At 41.3% G+C, this 19710-nt stretch overlaps 1 protein-coding gene across 1 annotated transcript in view; it reads right to left on the minus strand.

Annotated features, from left to right (window-relative positions):
- Positions 1-19710, minus strand: part of Trpc4 (transient receptor potential cation channel subfamily C member 4) — a 137160-nt gene that overhangs the window by 26417 nt on the left and 91033 nt on the right. The window contains exon 4 of the mRNA XM_052180968.1: positions 11119-11258. Coding sequence (XP_052036928.1) covers positions 11119-11258 — 140 coding nt within the window. The remainder of the gene's footprint in view (positions 1-11118; positions 11259-19710) is intronic.

The raw sequence follows: 19710 nt of genomic DNA on the forward strand, positions 1-19710 counted from the left end.
AAACAAAGGCAAAGTAAGTACACATGCGGACAGAGTCAAACTCAGCTCTGTGGAGCTTTCTAGGGGCCACCTTAGGCGCTCTTTGGAAGAGTGTGTGCTTTAAGATGGCAGCAGCTAGAGTAAGCCATACGAAGACAGAAAGAAATCCATTAATTGGATTCATAATTAATCATGAGCTTTAATCCATGTGGCTATACAGACCCATCCTTCTTACTTTGTTTATGCTGGTGTGTTAAAATTTTGACATGAGAATCAATTAGTTCTTGTCTGCTACCTTCTAGTTTCTGTCTTCATACAGAGAACACACCTTTTCCACTTATTCAACAGATCAGGTTCAACTTTTATACTCTTGCTTGAGTGACATTATAAAATAATCAAGTCTGAACAAGAATAGATGAGTATCTTTTAAAATCCTAGTCAATGTGCTTGGATAATCAATTATTTACAGTATGAAAGGGGAAGTATATTGATAATAATGTAAGCACTTTTTAAACTTCTCAAGATGTTCAATATGATACGATGTGTACAGTGAGTGCTTAAGGAACAGTTGTACCCACAAGATACTCACTGTTCAGGACACAGACAGATACATCTACTATAACAGAAACATTTAAGGGGATTAACATGAAGTATTGCAGGAATAGAGAACAAGAGGTTAAGAACTGATTAGATCTCTATGCTGTCAAAGCATTCAGAGTCTAGAGGACAGCTATGCCTCATTAGTAGTTTTGCACCAGTTGAAGGTGACCTGATGCAGAAGCCATCACCATACTATAACAGAGTCTGTTTCTACCCAGGAACTGACATACACAGAACCATTCTTAGTGAACGATCTTGGCTGTGATCAAAAGAATTATAATGGATAATCTTCGAAAGCACAAGGCTCTACTTTTGCCCTAATATAAGAATCCACGCTGGATTCAAAGTCCAGTATGTCTTGTAGCTTTTATGGAATGACACTGTACAGACATCATCACAGTTACATAGCCACACACAGTCAGAGCTTTTTGAGCAATATTACTGGTTTTAATGGTGTTGTAATGCAAACTACCACTAAAAGTTACCACAGCTCCTCAGAGACTCACAGATGTCTCCCTAGGAACCTTCTACTCCCATTCTCTGGATAATAAACCCAGCGACCTTGCTCTCCAGAGAATATTTTTTTTCTTAAGAAACTTAAAGTCTTTCTCTTCCCAGGGGGCAAAGACAGGAACTGGCTCAGCTGCATCCTGTAAATTCTGAGAATCATGATTTCCGATTTCCTTTCCTGTGGTAGAATGCCCTTGTGCACTGGGCACATCTGGCTCTCATCACATCCCCCACCGGGGAGTTGGGACATGGGGACTGATGCTAAGATCACAATGTAAATCAATAATTTGTCTGTTTGCTGATCCAGACACCTTGCTTCCTGTGAGAGAACAAGCAAAGATGTAAACTATAAGCAATTAGTGCTTGAGTTCATTCTTTTAAGTTTTGCTTTAAAATCTTCTCCTGCCATACACATACACATTTTCTTAGGCTTCCAGATAGGCGTGGCAGTGCACATCTGTAATCCATGCCCAAGACTCAAGGAGTGGGGCTGTGAGTTGGAGGGAGAGCAGCGTAAGCTCTTTGGTGAGTTCAAGGTTAGCCCGGGGCTACACGGTGAGACTGTCTAAAAGCAGAAAGCAAACAGATGAACTGAGTAAATAGGCAATTGTACCAAAGCAATTTAAAAAGCTTTGCAAACCACAATGTTCTTTAAATCTAGAGAGAATAAAGTATTTAGCCAATGGGCATATTTTCTAAGCCTATTGTTGGGCATTAGCATGTTAATTTGAAATTTTAATTTTGGTTCCAATTCTTCCTGGTAGCCTACCACCATTCCCTGGAGTCTCAGCTTCCTGGTGGAGTGGATCCAGGGTCCCCCTAGTACTTCCTTGACACCTACCTCAACCACTCCTCCAAGCCACCTCCATTGTTTTGTAACTACCCAACAACCTACAGGGACCCTACAGCTGCCACTTTTGAGTAGGGCCCAGGTAGGTCACTGGTGTTCCTCTTTTCCTCACCCACTCTGTTCTTTCTAGGGACCTCTTACTGCAGCCTCCTTCCAACCACCTCCATTCCTTTCAGATGGGCTGCCATTCGTAGCAAGCCCTGCCTCTGTCTCCCTTTGTGGAGGAAGATCTGTGGTGGTTTGAATGAAAATGGCCTTCACAGGCTCATAAATTTTAATGCTTGGTCACCAGGGAATAATAATATTTAAAAGGACTGGGATGTGTGACCTTCTAGGAAGAAGTGTGTCACTTGGGGGTGGACTCTGGGGTTCCAGAAGCCCAACTGAGGCCCAGTCTTTCTTTCTCTCCTAGCCAGTCAAGCATGTAGCTCTCAGCTCCTTCTCCAGCACCATGTCTGGTGCACACAGCATGTCTGCCTGTGTGCTGCCATGCTTCTCACTATGATGATATAGGACTAAGTCTCTGACTCTCCAAGCAATGCCTCAACGAATTGTTTCCCTTTCTACGAGTTTCTGGGGTCCTAGTGTCTCCTTATGGCAGTATAACACTGACTAAGACAAAACCAAAGTCACTTAAGAGACCTCCAGAGTTTGCCCCTTTCCCAACTCTAGTCTACCACACATCCTATCCATTGTTTATATTGTACCCACCAGTACTGCTTAGAATCTGAAACCAGACTGCTAACCAGACCTTCAGATCTTGGAGCAATCAGAGTCTAAGCCCCAAGACCCTAAGAATAGTCCTAATACTAAAAAATAAGCCATCATTCTTCTGGTCCACAACCTGTCAGGGTTGGGTAATAGAAACCAAAGAACTGAACACCCACCCAGCAAAGGTGAGACCAGATATCTACACTGAGAACACTACAAGCATCATAACTGTGGATGACTAGATCACAGCACAAAACACAAGCACCAACACCAGGACAGTACGCTTGCACCCGCAGCCAGTGCCCTATGTCAGCATGCTCCAAGAAATCAGTTTAGCTCAATCGTAAGACAAGAACATCAAAATAGCAATTATGAGTGTGTTCAAGGATCTGAAAGAGGAGACGAATACATGCCCCCATGAAGGTTGAAAATGCAAATAGTTGAATAAAATGATGAAGACAATTCAAGATAGGAGAAGAATTTAACAAAGAAATAGAATCACTAAAGAGAAGACACCTATAGGAACATCTTAGAAGATAGAATGTAAAGATCGTAAGGTTCAGGAGACCAGGATACCTGCTCTGAGACAGTGTCTTCTGTATATGACAGAGAAGCTGTACCCATGATATCTCATCTGTATGGTCACCTAAACAAGACCCGTACAATAAAAACACCAGCTGACCTACCAATGTGGCCGAGGGAAATCTCTCAAGGTCCTCCTACCCCTAGAGGAGCTACAAACAGCGAATGACTGCCGAGACAGGGAGAATTAGTCTTCTCCAGGGAGGAGCCCCAATAGGTTATCCAGTCCCAAGCAGCAAGTCCTGTGTCCATGTACATACAACTGAATGGACTCAGCAGGGTGTTTATGTGAGTGTTTGAGTGTGTATATGTACATGGTGTATGTGTTGTGTGTGTGAGAGAGACAAAAGTCACTAAAGAAGAGGTCATGAGTTTAAGAGAAAGTTTGGGGGATACAAGAGGAGTTGGAATAGAGAGGAGGGCAGAAATAATATAAGTACAGTGTTAATGTATGAAGTAAATTTACAAGTAAAAATTTAAAAATAAATAAAATTAGTTATGTTGTGTCTTTTAAACTCGAGCCCTGGAAGATCCACTGTCTCACCTGTTCTTTAGTGATAAGCTTGCTTTCTCAGCCTTGGCTCACTCACCAGTTCTCCACAGATACCTCCCACGTTCTCACCTTTCAGAGCTAACCTCAACTCAGACTTCAGGTCTAGTTCAGATTCCCCACCCTCTCATTCCATTTCACACTCTTCTGACAGGATTCCCGCCACTCCCCCACTCCCCCCACCCCCCCACCCCCGCTTCGAGATCCCAAGTTTACAGACAGAAACCCGACTCTATCATCATTTGATCCTCCATTTACACCTCCAGATTTGAGAGGATGGCGCACCCAATTTCCCAACATCCGATGCCAAGCACCACCTCCTACCTCTCAATCTCATAACAATTTCCTCTCTTTCTTCCATTAGCACAGTGACATAATGACATGTTCTAATTGCTTTTTCTTGTATTGTATCTCATTTATTCATTGCTACACTATCTTTTGAAGGAAAAATTGCTCATGCCATGTATTAATACTCTCCATGACTCCACTTTCTGGAGACAAGGTTTTGAGTCTTTAACAGCCGACAGATTAAGCCTGTATCATGTGTTCATTTGTCAGTAGTCTGGTACTCAGTGCTCTGGACAAACATACAATACTTGTGATTCTCCTAGATTTTTAGTTTTTGCTACATTCTCACCACAATGTCATTCCATAAATGCTTAGCCCTTTCCCGAGAATTAACGTAAGTTCCAGCAATTCTCATCTATTACTCATTTATGAAACCTATGATGGATACCAAAAGATGGTTAAATTCTGTCTTTTTGATACTCATTAATGATAAAAGGAGAAACCACCAAGCCACAGAGTTAGGCAGTTATGAGACAGACATTAATCAAACAATGTCCGTTATTCCCTTAAAAGGAGATAAGTGAACATCAGGATCCCAAAACCCCAAGATGGTAGCCCAGTGCTGTAGAATAAACACCTCCCACCTGTCTAAGACAATCATGCACATTTCCCCAACCCATCAAATAACCATGTTTCACTATACTCCTACTGTGATGTAATTTTCCCTATAACCTTCCTTTCTGATAAGTGTAATTTTCTGAGAACTCCTCCTTTTTGTAGACCATGTGCCATGTGGTTCCTAGTGACTCCTGAAGCGAGCACTGTCCTCCAAATTTCTTCGCATCTGGAGCTCTAAACTCACAAGAGGAGAAGGGTCAGATATGTTTAAGGACATGGAAGATGCAGACTCAGCTGTATAAATGTGGGCTTCTGGATATAGCTGAGGGTTTGGGAACAGGAAGAAGTGCTAAGTATGTCAGACCCAAGTCACAAAGACTTGGCAGGCTGTTAAGAGCCGATGATGGATTGAATCATAATATTGGAGCATAAGTTCCTAGATTATAGAAAAATATGCTAGTTCATCTTCATGCCCTTTACAAGGCATGAAGTTTAGGCATATTCATAAAAGCCAACCTGTCAATCAACGTGATTAAAACTTTTAGGTGGATATAATATGAAAGTGGTCACAGTGTGACCCAGAATGTCCTCCTAAGGCTCATTTGTTAGACCATGACTGCCAGCTTGGTGTTAATGGGAGATGACAGGCCTTTCAGAGGTTGTGTCATTTAAGGAGATGCCCTTGAGGGGGATGAGGAGACCCTGGTCTCATCCTTATTCCTTTCTTTCCACTTACAGGTGGCTTCTTTGCTCCACCCTGTATTTCCCAACATATTACAGAAGTGACAAATGACCCTCAGACTGTGAGCCAAAGACCTTTTCCTTTCTTTTTTTCTTTTTTTTTATTGAGTATCTTCTTCATTTACATTTCCAATGGTAAAACCTTTCCCAAATTTCCTCCTCCCAAAAGCCCCCCCAAAGATTCCCTACCCTTCCTCCCACCCCCTGCCTCCATGTATATGCCCCTCTACCCAACATATTCCCACCTCCCCCCTAACCTTCCACCCAACCTTTTCATTTCATAAGGCAATTGTCTCAGGTATTCAATACAGTTATTAAATCTGAAGAGGACATTTGTCATAGGAGGTTACAGGAAAAAAGCATGTATTAATTTTAATGAGTATTTTTCAAGATGAAAAACTTTCCCTTTGTACACATATGCTCATAAAGTAGAAAGAAAGAAAAAACAAGAGAAAGACATATGGAGTTCTTTCATAACAGGTAATTCTAAAACAAACAACTAGGATTCAGCTACCCTCAGAGCTCTGCTGTGAAACTGAAGAATGTCACAGACAGTATTGTTTGAGGAGCTGGCATCCTTCATAAGGCAGAAGCAGCCGTCTTTGTCCCCCATTAACTGATAGGGAATGAAGTCATACAGCCAAAACTCATTAAAATGATGTAAAAACTCTAAAGTGGCTGTAAAATAATTGTTTGTATTCATAATAATTTTGATAATTGGAAAATATTTAAGTTATACAGTCAAGAGTTAGAGAGATTTAATCATACCTATCAAATGGTAGATGCTAAACATGAGAGACAAGCTTTGCATATGGAAATGGAGTGGGTTTTAATCCTGTTTTTAAGTAGGAACAAGCCAGTCTCAATAAAGTGGAAATAAGATTTAATAATGGATCCTGGAGATGAACAAGCTCTTGTGTTTTAAAAACAGCTATCCTATGAGATATAAAAAGCATCAAAGCATGAAAGGAAGCACCATCAACCCTCATCAGCAAAGAGCAAAGTGACACGTGTTTTGTATTGCTGTTACTTTGATTATACACGCTTGTTAGTTTATGTCACCTTGACACAGTGAAAGTCATCAGCGAATAGGCAAATATCAATCGAAGGATTTCCTTCATTAGATTGGCCCTGACGCCAGTCGGTGGGGTGTATTTTTCCTTAATGACTGATATGGGGTGGTGCAGTCCACTGTGGGTACTGTTGGCTCTGTGCTGGTGGTCTTGTTTTCTTACACAATGTAAGAAAACAATTTAAGCAAACTTTGGAGAGCAGGTCAGTAAGCATCACTGCTGCATCTGTTCCTGCTTCCAGGTACCTGCGTGAACTTCCTTCTGAGATGGGCTATGAGCTACAAGAGGAAATAAACCCTTTCCTCTACAAGTTGCATTTGTTTTTGTTTTGTGTTTATCACAGTGACAGGAGCCAAACTAGAACATTAAACAAAGTCAAAGCAAATATTTAATGTTTCTATTAGCTCCTCGCATCTTTAAAACATTCTATTAACTTTGATGATTATTACTGTTCTTCAGAAAACGTATTTAAGATACTAAATAGCTAGCTTTGAAGACTACAAGTAGAAAGTGGCATAATATACTAGCTGTAGTCATACTGTGTGCAGCCTTGGTTTCAAGGGCTGTGCTGTCATCTGGATCCTCAATGTTCCTCAAAAAACCAACAGCTTGTGGTAACATTGGGGCACTACAAAGTCTGTACGAGATGAGGTTTACAAGGGTTTATATTGGGAACACATTATCAAAGGGGATTAGTGTCCTCTCCTCCCTCCCTCTCTGTCTCCATCCCTCCCTCCCCACCTCTCTTCCCATCCCCTTCTTCTATATAAAGGCTCAACTCATCTATGTAAATGTACATAATTAATACTTGGGTACTTTCATATAAAGAACACCTGCATCAGAAATGGCATCATAATGATTTGATGATAATTTTGAGGGAAAATTATCTATCTTGCTTGAAATGTTTTTATGGTAATTTCTAAAAATCTTTTGTTGATTCAATTTTCAAAGTGTCTTCCTTCAACTACAAAAGTTAGCAGGAAAAATCAAGTAACTCAATTTCTAAACTGGGCCAATGATCTGAATAGACATTTCTCAGAAGATGAAACCCAAATGTCCAATGAGCACATGAAATAAAGTCCAGTAACACGAGTTATCACTAAAATGTAAATCAAAACCAAAATGAGAATGTCATTTCCTCAAATCAGAATGGTTATTATTAAATAAACCAAAACATAACAATCTGAGACAAATACACAGACAAAAGGAGACTTTTAAAACTGCTGGTGGAAGTGTAAACCAGTACTTCCATTAGGCAAAACAATATTTAAGAATCCCCACAAAACTAAAAACAGAGTACTGAAAAGATTCAGATCAGTCATTTCTTAGAATAGGAAATGCTGTCATGGTATCAAACCAATATATTTGTTAAACTGACTCCTAATAAATTTTCATTACACACATAAACGTGTATCTCAGCTCTCATGAGAGAAGTCCCCAGAAGGTATAGAGAGTGACTGGAATTCCTGGCTTTAGATGGGAACTCCTACATCACACTTCTCCTCACGAGGACCAAGAACCATTGTGGTACACAGAACGAATGTGAGAGCAAGGGCTGGTGGGTGACTACAATGAAGCAGTGTCTTCCAGACACAGCAGGTCATTGGTACCAATGAACTCAAAGCCTTTATGACAGCATGCAGAAGACAAGCTCAAGCCAGACAAATCCCACCATGGAGAGGGGAGGTGGGCATAAAGTTCCATCCCTAACCGAGGAACCCCTGGCCAACAATAGCGGCTGGGAGGAGAGCCAGTTGTCTTTAAGGTTGTAGTCTCTGATTGGTCAGTGATGTTACAATGGAAGGCCATTCACCTAAGAGTGTATAGGCAGTACATACTAGTAAAAAGAGAGAACACAAAGTTGTGTTGGGAGGGAAGTAGAATGGATAAGGAAAGGACTAGGGGAAGTTATGAATAGGATCAAAATATATTGTACAAAATTCTCAAATAACTGATGAAAATGAGAAATAATATCAAAGAGATACCTGGTCTCTTATGGCAGCACCATCTACAGTAGGCAGTGGCAGAGCCAATTAATTGACTGACTTATTGGAGTATGGATAGACAGACAAAATGCAGCACATGTAAAACAGGATATTAATCATGAAATAAAATCATCTCTTTAAAGAAACATGCTGGAACCAGAGATTTCTGCTTAAGTGAAATAAGTCAGACACAGAGGTCTGTAACACCCTATTCTCTCTTATATGTAGAGGACAAACATCAGTCTGGAAGGTCAACACAGGGGACCAGTGGTCACCAAAGGTGGGGAGAAAACAGTAGGGGCGATTGATATTTATAACAATAGTAACTGAAGAGCAGATCATGAATTTGCAAAGAGCAGGGAGGCATAGGAAATATTGGAAGAGAGAGAGAAGGGGCAGATATGATGTGAATACAATAAGCACACATGACATTTTCAAAAATTACACCTTTAAATTTAAAACTAAGAAAAGAGTGGAGCGAGGGAGACATCAACCCACTTGCAAAACCTTCAACTCAAGATTGGTCCAGACGCCCAGAGATAAGGATGGAGCAGAAATTGAGGGAACAGCCAACCAATGACTGCCCCAGCTTAAGACCCATTCCATGTGAGAGAGCACACCCCTGCCACTATTAATGGCACTCAGCTATGCTTGCAGACAGAAGCCTAGCATAAGTGTCTCCTGAGAGGCTCCTACTAGCAGCAGATGGAAACAGATGCAGAGACCCACAGCCAAACATCAGGCAGAACTCAGAGAGTCTTGAGGAGGAGTTGAGGGCCTGACCGAATGAGAAGGGTCAAGGACACCACAGGAAGACCTACAGAGTCAACAAACCTGGGCCTATGCAGGCTCACAGAGACTGCAACACAAACCAAAGAGCACACAGGGCCTGGGCTTAGGCCACCCACACATGTGTAGTAAATGTATAGCATGGTTTTCACGTGAGTACCCTAACAATGTACTCATTGTAACATTGGAGTGGGCTGTCTCTAACTCTAATTAGCCTGACATTGGATCCCCTTGTCCTAGCTGGTCTGGCCTCAGTGACAGAGGATGTGCTTAGTCCTGCTGGGACTTGGTGTCCTAGGGCAGGCGGTGCCCCCAGGTGCTTCCCCCTCTCTGAGGAGAAGGGGAAAGGATAATTGGGGGAGGGGAGGTAATTGTGGGTGGCCTGTGAGGAGAGGAGGGGCCTGTACCTAAATGTAAAGTGAATAAATAGGTAAATTATTGAAGTTGAAGGAAAGGAGGAGGATGGAGAAAAGGAGGAGGAGAAAAAATAGAGGGAAGAGGAGCTTGGGGGAGATTAATAATAATGAGTTTCAAAGTACAAACTGGAAAATTGTTCCAAAGTGTGTGTGTGTGTGAGTATATATATATATAGTGTGTGTGTGTGTATATATGTGTGCGTGTGTGTGTGTGTGTGTATAACATATATATATGTTAAAGAGCCTGAAGAGAAGGATTTGGAGGCTCTAAACAGAAAGGAATGATAAAGATGTAAATAGTATTTACCCTGATCTGATCAGTACATATTCTAGACATATGTTAAAATAATAAAATATTATACCACATTCCATACATATGTATAAGTGTGAAGTTAATAAAGACTTTTTTGAAAAATCCCAAATAGTAACAAAAAGATGCCAGGCTTGTTTTTCATAAGACTGAAATTTTTCATAAAAGTTGCATTTCTTTAGTATTTTGTTGAATATTGGCAATGGTTCAATTGAACAGTAACTACAAACTGTAACGTCCCCAAATTTGGGCAGCTTAGCTCCTATGGTACATGAATATTCACAGAGAATAACAACATTGTTTAGATCTACACTGAGTGTATAAGAACTCTCATGTATGCTTTTTATTTTTTTAGTTTAGATGATAAAGTATATGTATTATTCATGAGGCACCCAAAGAATCTATTCCTTATTTTTCCTAAACCAGTTCATTAATCATTTTATAACAAGTTGTGTTTTAAAGGAGACAAAAAGGAAGAGACAAAATAAAAGGCAGCAAAGGGAAAATATCATACTTTAGTTTGAAACAAGTCTCTCAAAAGTATAAAAATCTCAGCTGTCATTGCAGAACTGAATGCTTTATGTAAACGATGTAGCTGTGCTGAGGCCTGGTGCACCCCCTGCGGGGTGTGTGAGATTTCGGACAGACAGTATCATGAAGAACAGGACAAAGACAAAGAAATCTTATTCTGTTCCAATCACACCAAACTGTTAGATCAAGTTGAAATAATTATACCAATGCTTTTAAAGGGTAATATTTTGATTTGCCCATGAGAACCTATCTATTTGTTGCATCTTGTAAAAATAGATTTGGGTTGTTTAAAATTAAGTGGTGTTTGAAGAAGGATTTCTTTAGAATTAGGTAGAATTGGAGTTAAGGGACTGTTTCATTTTGAGGCAGTCATATTAATTAGCAAACAGAAGATAAGGTGGCAGCTTTGAAGTGCTTATGACGGCAATTCTAGGAATGCATGGTTTCTGCACTTCAGCCCTATAAATAAAATAAGAAGCTGATAAATGCCACACACAAAGATCTGTCAATAAAAATTGATAGCAACCGAAGATGTGCCTTTAAGAATTAAATGTATGTATCATCAACTAAGTAAAGAGCAATTACCTTGACAAACGCGACAATCTTCAAGGAGATTGTGGCCAGATACAAGGAGTTCATCACAAAGTCCATTAGATTCCACCAGTCGTGGATGTAATCCTGGAGTCCGCCATCCCACATCTGTTTAATCTCTCCCCATATAAAACCTGCAATTATAGAGAAATTCACCGTAAGTGGGTCTTTCAATCTAGTGACTTTCACTAACAAAGGATATATGCAACAGTGTAATCACAGAGAGTGAAGCCATGGACTGCATAATCATGTTAGACACAGTAACTCTTTTATAGGTAAGAATACTAAGTCTCAAACATCTTTTAAGACAGAGGACACTAAGCTAATTCTAGAAGATTTTGTTAGCTTATTGTTTATTCATTTGATATATTAATTTTAAAAGTTATGATGTTTTGGGCTGTAGAGGTAGATCAGCAAGAGGATTCTTACAAGAGCATCCACCTGGTGGCTAAAGCAGTCTCCCTTGGCCTGCTCCCCTGTCTTTCTTTTCTGTTCGAGATTATAATATAATTACATAATTTATTCTTTCCCTTTTTCTCTACCCAAACCTTTCCATATATCCCTCTTTGCTCTTTCAGATTCATAATCTCTTTATGTTACTTGTACGTGTGTTTTCAAGACTGGCTATTTGGGGGTGGGGGCTGGTGAGATGGCTCAGCAGTTAAGAGCACCGATTGCTCTTCTGGAGGTCGTGAGTTCAAATCCCAGCAACCACATGGTGGCTCATAACCATCTTTAACAAGAAACAAATAAAGAACCTATGGGCCAGAGCAAACTGAGTGGAGCAAGCAGGGGTGGCCTGAGTGAGGGGGGCTGGAGCAAGAGCGAGAAAGGGAAGGGGTGGGGGAAGGGGAAGGGGGGAAAACTGAAAAAAAAAAAAGACTGGTTATTTGGTTTTGGGCAATCAGTGTGGTCTTCCATCAGGAAGATTACTTCTCCCATTCCCAGCAGTCCTTAATTGCCTGTTGTTGTGTAGATGGACTTTCCTCATCTACTTTAGCATATGTATTGGTGTCATGCTTGTTTAGCTCTTTTGCCCTTATACCCCCCAAATAAATTGGAATTCCATCAAGGAATCTTCTCTTTGCAACAAATGGAGCCCATTACAGAAAGTCACAACCAATCAAAATGTGGAGTTGTGGATCCTAGTCCTAATGGATACAGCTACAAAACACCCCAGTGCCAAGACTCAGGGTCCCTTGTAGCAGAGGGAGGCAGAAAGATTCTAAAGTCCAAAGGAACAAGAGGTTTGCTCTGAGCCTATAGCTCCTAGTAATATCAAATGCTGCACCCATAAAACCTCACAGGGGATCACCCCCTCCCCAAGTTCTGGATTCAGAAGGCACTGCAGGTACATGGCACACTTACATATGTACACATAAAATACACATCCAAATAAGATAAAATAGTAGTAAAGTCTTTAAAAAGTTTAAGTTTTTAATTTCTCTTTAACTACATATTTTTCATGGCAAATGTCACAGAATGATCTTATAAGCATGTTTTGGACTATATTTTTCTCCTAAGTCAAATAACTTTAAAATGGATGGGAAATAGTTTATCTGAAATAAAAATAAGGCAAACACTTCCCTCTAGTCAAGTGAACAAGGAATCTAACTTTGATTCTTTATGCAGTTGGTGCTTTGAGAGGTCGACTATCAATCTGTGCGAATGGATGCTTCCAGCATTCCTGCCAATTTCCTGAGTACCACACACAGGACAATAACCTCAGCCCCATATCCAGATCAATTGAAATTCTTTTTTTATATAACCAGTTTTTTAAATTCTGAATTTACTATTACTTTATGTCCATTGGTGTTTTGCCTGCATGTATGTCTCTGATGAGGGTGTCAGAAACCCTAGAGCTGAAGTTACAGACAGGTATGGGCTGCCATGCAGGTCTTAAGAATTGAACCCCAGTCCTCCAGAAGAGTAGTCAGTGCTCCTCACTGCTGAGCCATCCTTCCAGGCCTTTCTCTTTCCTTTTCTAATAGAAAATATTACATTGTATAATTCTCTGGAATATTTATAAAGTATTTACATAGGTCATTATTTTATTCCCATAATCTTATTAAAATAATGAATAACTATTTTTAGAGCCTAATGAGAGCTTTCAAGTGATCTGGCACTATGAAATATTAAAGAGATAAATTCATCTATTACAACTGCATTCATCAAAATAAATGAGACTCATGTATAATAATGGTAGCCTGAAATGCCACATGTAAAACACCACATTGGATAGCTGTTGAGAATGCGGGAAGTTGAAAAGATTATAATTGCTTTTTACTAAATGCAAGAAAAAGTCAGATTAACTATAAATATCATCCCTTGTCACATCCTCATAAGAAATGTAAGACACGAAGCGCTGTCAGATTCACAGACTAGCTTGCCACTCTTCCTGTCTCCTAAGAGAACAAGAACACGGGCCAGGGAGATGGCTTAGTGGATAAAAAAGATGGTGAGTTCAATCCCTGCAATCCATGTAAACGGTGTGATGTGGTGGAACGTGTTGTGATCCCAGGGACCCCATGGCAAGATGAGAGTCAGAGATTGATTACTCAGAAGCTCAAGGGTCAGCTCGTCTGAAGTGTGAAGCCTTGTGGCAATGAACAAGAGAGATCCTGCCTCAAAAATAAGGTGGAAGACAGGACCTTCTGCATTCTACTACATGCCTCCCACTCATACTCAAGAGGGAGATTAGACCAGATCATGGGTTTTATTGTGGGCAAGCCACAGGCCTGGTCCAGGCATCTCTTGTATAAGGAGAAAACTTCTTACATAACCTAAGGAAGAGGCAAGACATAGTCCTGGGTGTCAGGTTTATAAGAACACCCAGTATGGATGATGGCTGGGAGGGGATCAGGAAACTATCCCTGCAAAGTCTGACAGCCATAGAATGAAGGGCAGCACCACAGACCTCAAACTGTGGACCTCACACAGAGGCCCCACTGTGACCCTGAATTGGAACAACAATGTGCTCCTGCTCCTGCTCCCAATGTTAGCATCCTAACTAACATCCTAACTAGGTTACCCTCTGAGACTTTCTACATAAAGTAATCCCTTCAGGTTTCGTGTAGGGGTAGGATCATAGCTGACACTTTGAAGAAAGGAGAAATGCAAAACTGATTAAGATATGATTCATACACTGGATTTCAGAGCTGGTAGGAAACCTAGAACTTATTTCACATAATGAGGACAACCCTTTGGTACACATGACAACAGTCTTCTCTTGCTCACTGAAGGCATTTTTTTTTCCTTATACAATGGCAGGTTCTTGAAATCCAGCCCATGGCCACAGTTTACATTGGAAAGACACAGGCAAAGAAGCAGTGTGACATACTGCTAGTTAATGGGGACACTAGGGTTGGGTTTGAATCTCCAAATGGGTTGGCCAGGACAGCAATTTCATACTGGGCAGATCCTTTAATACCCACTATTTATTTTGTTGTATGTAAAATTGAGCCAATCCCCAGAGCTCAAAAGATATGCATTCGAAACCATTGATTGGCTGGTGTGTTTTCCATTAGTTTTCAGTAGAACACAGAAAGATGGAAACTGTTATGTCAATCAGATGGGTTTGATACCAGGCAACACTAAGATTATATGACTTTCAATGAAAAAAATTCTACCACAGCTGCAAAAGATCTACAGGCATTGTGTCTTACCACTGATACTACTGCAATGTTTGATTATTAAAATAGCTGACATTAGATTAAGATCTGTCATCTACAAGTAGACACAGACTTGATCTGGCCCTGCCACAGAAAGGGTAAACCAGATCTTTGACAGGCAAAGCATAAAAAGATAGCTTCTGGCCAAATGTGAAGAATTCTCTGAAAGTTGCCGTTTCTCTAAAATCGATGGAGACAGACATTCTACCCTTGAGTCTAGCATGCCTTTCGGTGTGCGTTCTCAGGAGAAATTTTGGCAAGGTATGGAAAGTCAATCCATGTATCTCTCTAGAGAGGAGCACTAGTTCAGCCTGTCTTTGTGCATTTGCAATTTGGCCATTTGAATTTGTATGTATTATCAAATGTAACAGATCTTAAAGTACCTGCACTGCAATCAGAACATTGATGCTGAAGGGCAAAGAAGGCCCCTTGACAAGCAGTTGTAAAGCTACTACATGGTAGTAGTTTAACTTAAGAGGTCTTTAAAAGGTGGGTCCAAGGAAGTGAAACTTCACCTGGGAGTTAGCATGGCTGATATCCAAGGTTCCTTAAGGCTGGCAATCCTTAAAAGCTTAAAAGGCTGAAACCTTTAAAGCTTCTGTCACAGAGATGGATCTCATGTGACCTTCCTGATCAACCACCTCACTTCTGACACAAAACAGGGGAAAATAAGATGCAGATTAAAAACAGATGTGTTAGTTCCTGATGGGATTTCAAGAACTTAATTTTATAGATAACATTATCAATTAATGCTTATTGATTAATGAGTGAAATATCTTTAGAAGACTGTGATAGTTTGTATATGATTGGCCTAGTGAGTGACCCTATTAGGAGGTGTGGCCTTGTTGGAGTAGGTGTGTCACTGTGGGTGTGGGCTTAAGACCCTCACCCTAGTTGCCTGGAAGTCAGTCTACTAGTAGCCTTCAGATGTAGAACTCTCAGCTTCTTCTGCACCATATCTGCCTGGATGCTGCCATGTTTCTGCATTGATGACAATGGACTGAACCTCTGAGCCTGTAAGCCAGCCCCAATTAAATGTTGTCTTTTATAAAACTTGCATTGGTCATGGTGTCTGTTCACAGCAGTGAAACCCTAATTAAGACAAAGACTCATTCCTTAAAGATTTATTCATTTTTTAATCTGTATGAGTGTTTGAACTGTGTGTGTGTGTCTGTCTGTGTGTGTGTCTGTGCAATCATTATGTACAGAGGTCAGAAGAAGGAATTGGATCCCCTGGAACCACAGTTACAGATGGTTGTGCACCAGCATCTAGGTTCCAGGAACTGAACCTGGGTCTTCTGCAAGACCATCCAGTGTCCCTAACTGCTGAGCATCTCTTCGGCCCTAGAATGCTTTTTCTTTTTCAACCCCCAGGTTGGAGTACCTCATAAATGCCCTCCTCATCACACACCTGCTTGATGGCTGTTGACTTTTAGTCTGCTGTAATCATGCTAGTGAAATGCCAAGTTTTATCTCTTCTGGCAACAGCCACTGCATTTTTTGAGCAAGCAAGCTATTAAAAACTGAGAGGGTGATAGTACAAACTGAGATGCATCCAGAGAGTTAACTGTTCATGGAAACAGAAAAAAAAAAAAAAAACAGGAGAGAACAAAGCTTCGGGGAACTTCTGTCACAATGTGTTTGTCCTGTTCCCACAAAGGAACATTTCAACATTGCGTTCTCTCTCTCTGTCTGTCTGTGCGTATTTATATACAGATGACACAATTTCTCATGCCTGTGGTAGAAGACTTTCATGGGCCTTGAAGTCAAGAGTATGGACTCAGGATGGAAACAGAACAAGGGGAATGGGTCACGGAAGTCCCTTTCAGACATGTTCTGGGAGTTCTGGATGTTTGTCCTTTTTTGTTTGTTTCTTTTTATAACCTTTCCCACAGGCTGTTCACTCAGGAATGCTTGAATTGTCTATCCTGAACATGGTTGTGAGGATGTAAGGGAGAGGGCCATTTCTGATTTCACACTCATCTGTCAGCCCAGATTTCAAGCTTTGGGGTATAGCCATGTCACTGAGAGAGATCTTTGGCCTTGCCCTCTCTTGCTGTGGCTATGTACACAGATAGTAATCAGTAGCCCCAAACAAAGAGCAAGGCATCTTTTCACCAGAGTAATCCCCAAGGGCTTGTTCAGGGCCCAGAGCTGTGAGGCTGACCTCTAGTGCTCCTTTATTGAAGACAGAGTTACACTGTAGCTGCTCCGTGAGACATCAAATCAGCAAAGATAAAAAGAACACAAAGAATTCCTCATGGCTGGAAGTTTCCTTTGCTTTTTGAATTGGGGAACTGAAACATATCTCTAGTCTCAGACGCCTTTCTCTGTCAAAAAATAATTGCTATTACTAGAAGCTATTTTACTTAATGGAGAATAACATGATACAAGACTCCCCCAAGAGACCCCAAGTTAAGGGCAGTTCCTAGGGTCCTGGAATATATTTAAAACCTCAATGGAGTGGGAACTGAAAGCCTGCCAAACTCCCTTTCTGAAAGCAGTTTGCAGGAAGCCATAGATGACCTCCTGTTGGCAGTTTGCCGACTGATCTGAGGATATATTCTCCTATCCCACACTTGCCCCCTCCCTTGCCTCACCCCACAAAGAAACACTGGAAAGGGGGATGGTAAGAAAGCCACCTTGTTCTGGCTGTACAGTTTTTGCTCATCTGTGGAGGGTAAATATTAGAGAGGGATGAGAGCGACTACTCTTCAATGCTTCCTTAATTCAAGTGAGGGAAAACCCCTGGAGCCTGAGGGATTAAGCAGCAAGGAGAAACTAGTCCTCCACACTGCCTGCAGAGCCATCTTCTTGGCAGCTAACTGGTGCATCTGTCCCTTGGTCTAGTTCAACATGGAAAAGGGAAAACCAGGCAGTTTGTTAGTGGGGCAGCTAGTGGCAGCCTGAACCCTTACTGTTCCATGTGTCTGGGTTTGCAGTACTCTTGCTAAGTCCATGCATGGTTCAGGAAAAGCTGTTCATGACTCTTCTTGCCAAATTCAAGAGAGACTTGTAAGGACCATAAGAAGACCACACAGATTAACTAACTGCAGGGTATACAGTGGTGGAGAGACTGCAATGTGTCAGACAGAATTGAATCTGATCCTGAGAGCCCTCCAGTGTCTGGGCACAATAGGGCCATCTAGAGAGAGCAGCACATTCCTGGAATGTCAACATGTCCGTTCCTGGCACAGGTACTCAGTGATTCCCAGAAAGCAGGACATCCGGGAAGAGCTATGGTCTGGGTGCTGGTTGGCTAATCAAGACCTAATGTCTGCTGCCAGCTCTCTTCTCTAAGGCAGCAGGAATGGAGAAAAGCAGAAATCTGTTCCAGAAATTGAAAACAAGTCGATCCGGCCTATTCCCATGCTTGTGCCTCTGACCCAGCGGCCTGGCCAACCAAGTACTGGCAGGAAATGGCCGATCTGGTTTTATCTCGTGGAGATTCTAACTCTGAACTCCACCATCTCTCCACCCAGTTCACTAGGTCCCCACTGGTGAGTCGTTACCATCACGCCAACCCTGTCCTTGAAATTTCCCACGGCCTGGCCTTTATGGAGCGCCTTTGGCAAACCCATGCTTGGCCACCATACCTTTCTCTCTTGAACCCAGACAAGCCTCCATGTGAAGGAAAACGAAACTAAGTTCTGAACAAACTTAGTTCAGAAACAATGGTAATTCAATCTCTTGGTGCAACAACTAAATCCTAATCCTGTAAACCTTATTAAAATCTGATCCTTCCACTAGTAGATCCTTGTGGATCTGCCACGATACTAGGAAACTCTAGCAGCTACATCTTACCCCTCTGCTGTCCCGGTTCCAAAGAGACCTAACTGTCTACTACTTCCTCTCTTCCTCCATCCAACCCTGAAGTCCTGCCTACTCGCCCAGTGATTGGCTCCTTTATTCATTAGGGGACTGGTTCACACGAACAGCACCAAGCCCATCCACACCATCCTGGGGCTAGAGTCAAAGCATGAGACATTGTAAATGAACATAGTGAGGTCTTTCAGGACATAGTCTTTCATTAAGAAGAGAAAATCTTTAAAATACTTATAAGTTTAAATTTTTTAAAATAGACCAGGTACTTTGCTGATTGAATTTAAGGTTCACTCTGCAGAAGGAAACACAAACCTGTACTGTAAACCCAGCTTGGGAGTTCAGAGGCCCTGAGGATAGACCTACTACTTTTCTGAGGACCTACTACTACTGTTATTCTGATAAATGGACACAATATCGAACTGACCTCCAAATCCATATCTCTATACCCACACACTGGTGATGCTCTCAGACCTTATCAGAGAAGCACCTTTGGGTAGTGATTTACACAGAAACCTGAAAATTGCTCAAAGTGCACAGAATGCCAGTGGGGTTGTTAGCCATAATTGGGAAATTTACACCACTTCTATTCCTAAGGGTCAGGGACCACAATAGAAAGGGGGAGAAATGAACATACTAACCAGAGAAAACAGTGTCCTCTGGACATAACAAGACTTCTGTGCTCACGAACACATGGCAGCTGTGGTTGTCTGCACAAGACTTGCTCAACACCAATCCGTCAGCATTCTAGCATAAGATAGGATAGAGCAAGAACCCTGTCCCCTAACTAGAGAGGTATGGATACTTGATGGCTCTGGAAGGAGGTAAAGTCAATTTTTATGAAGGATGTGGTTTCTGGTAGGTTGACCACGTCCCAGTGGATAGACCCATGCCAGGAGAAGTACATGGTCAGGAGTACAAATGGCACTAGATGGGTTATTAAAAAAAGAATATACAAAGTTATGAGCTTAGGAGGTGGGGATGGATTTGGGGAAAGATGGGGATGAATCTGGGAAGAGCTGTGCAAGGAGTAGAAGAGAATCTGAAGAAACACACTATGAAATTCTCAAATATTTAGGAAAATGTTAACAAT

This window comes from Apodemus sylvaticus, chromosome 4 (genome assembly GCF_947179515.1).
Source record: "Apodemus sylvaticus chromosome 4, mApoSyl1.1, whole genome shotgun sequence".
In the NCBI taxonomy this organism is placed as follows: domain Eukaryota; kingdom Metazoa; phylum Chordata; class Mammalia; order Rodentia; family Muridae; genus Apodemus; species Apodemus sylvaticus.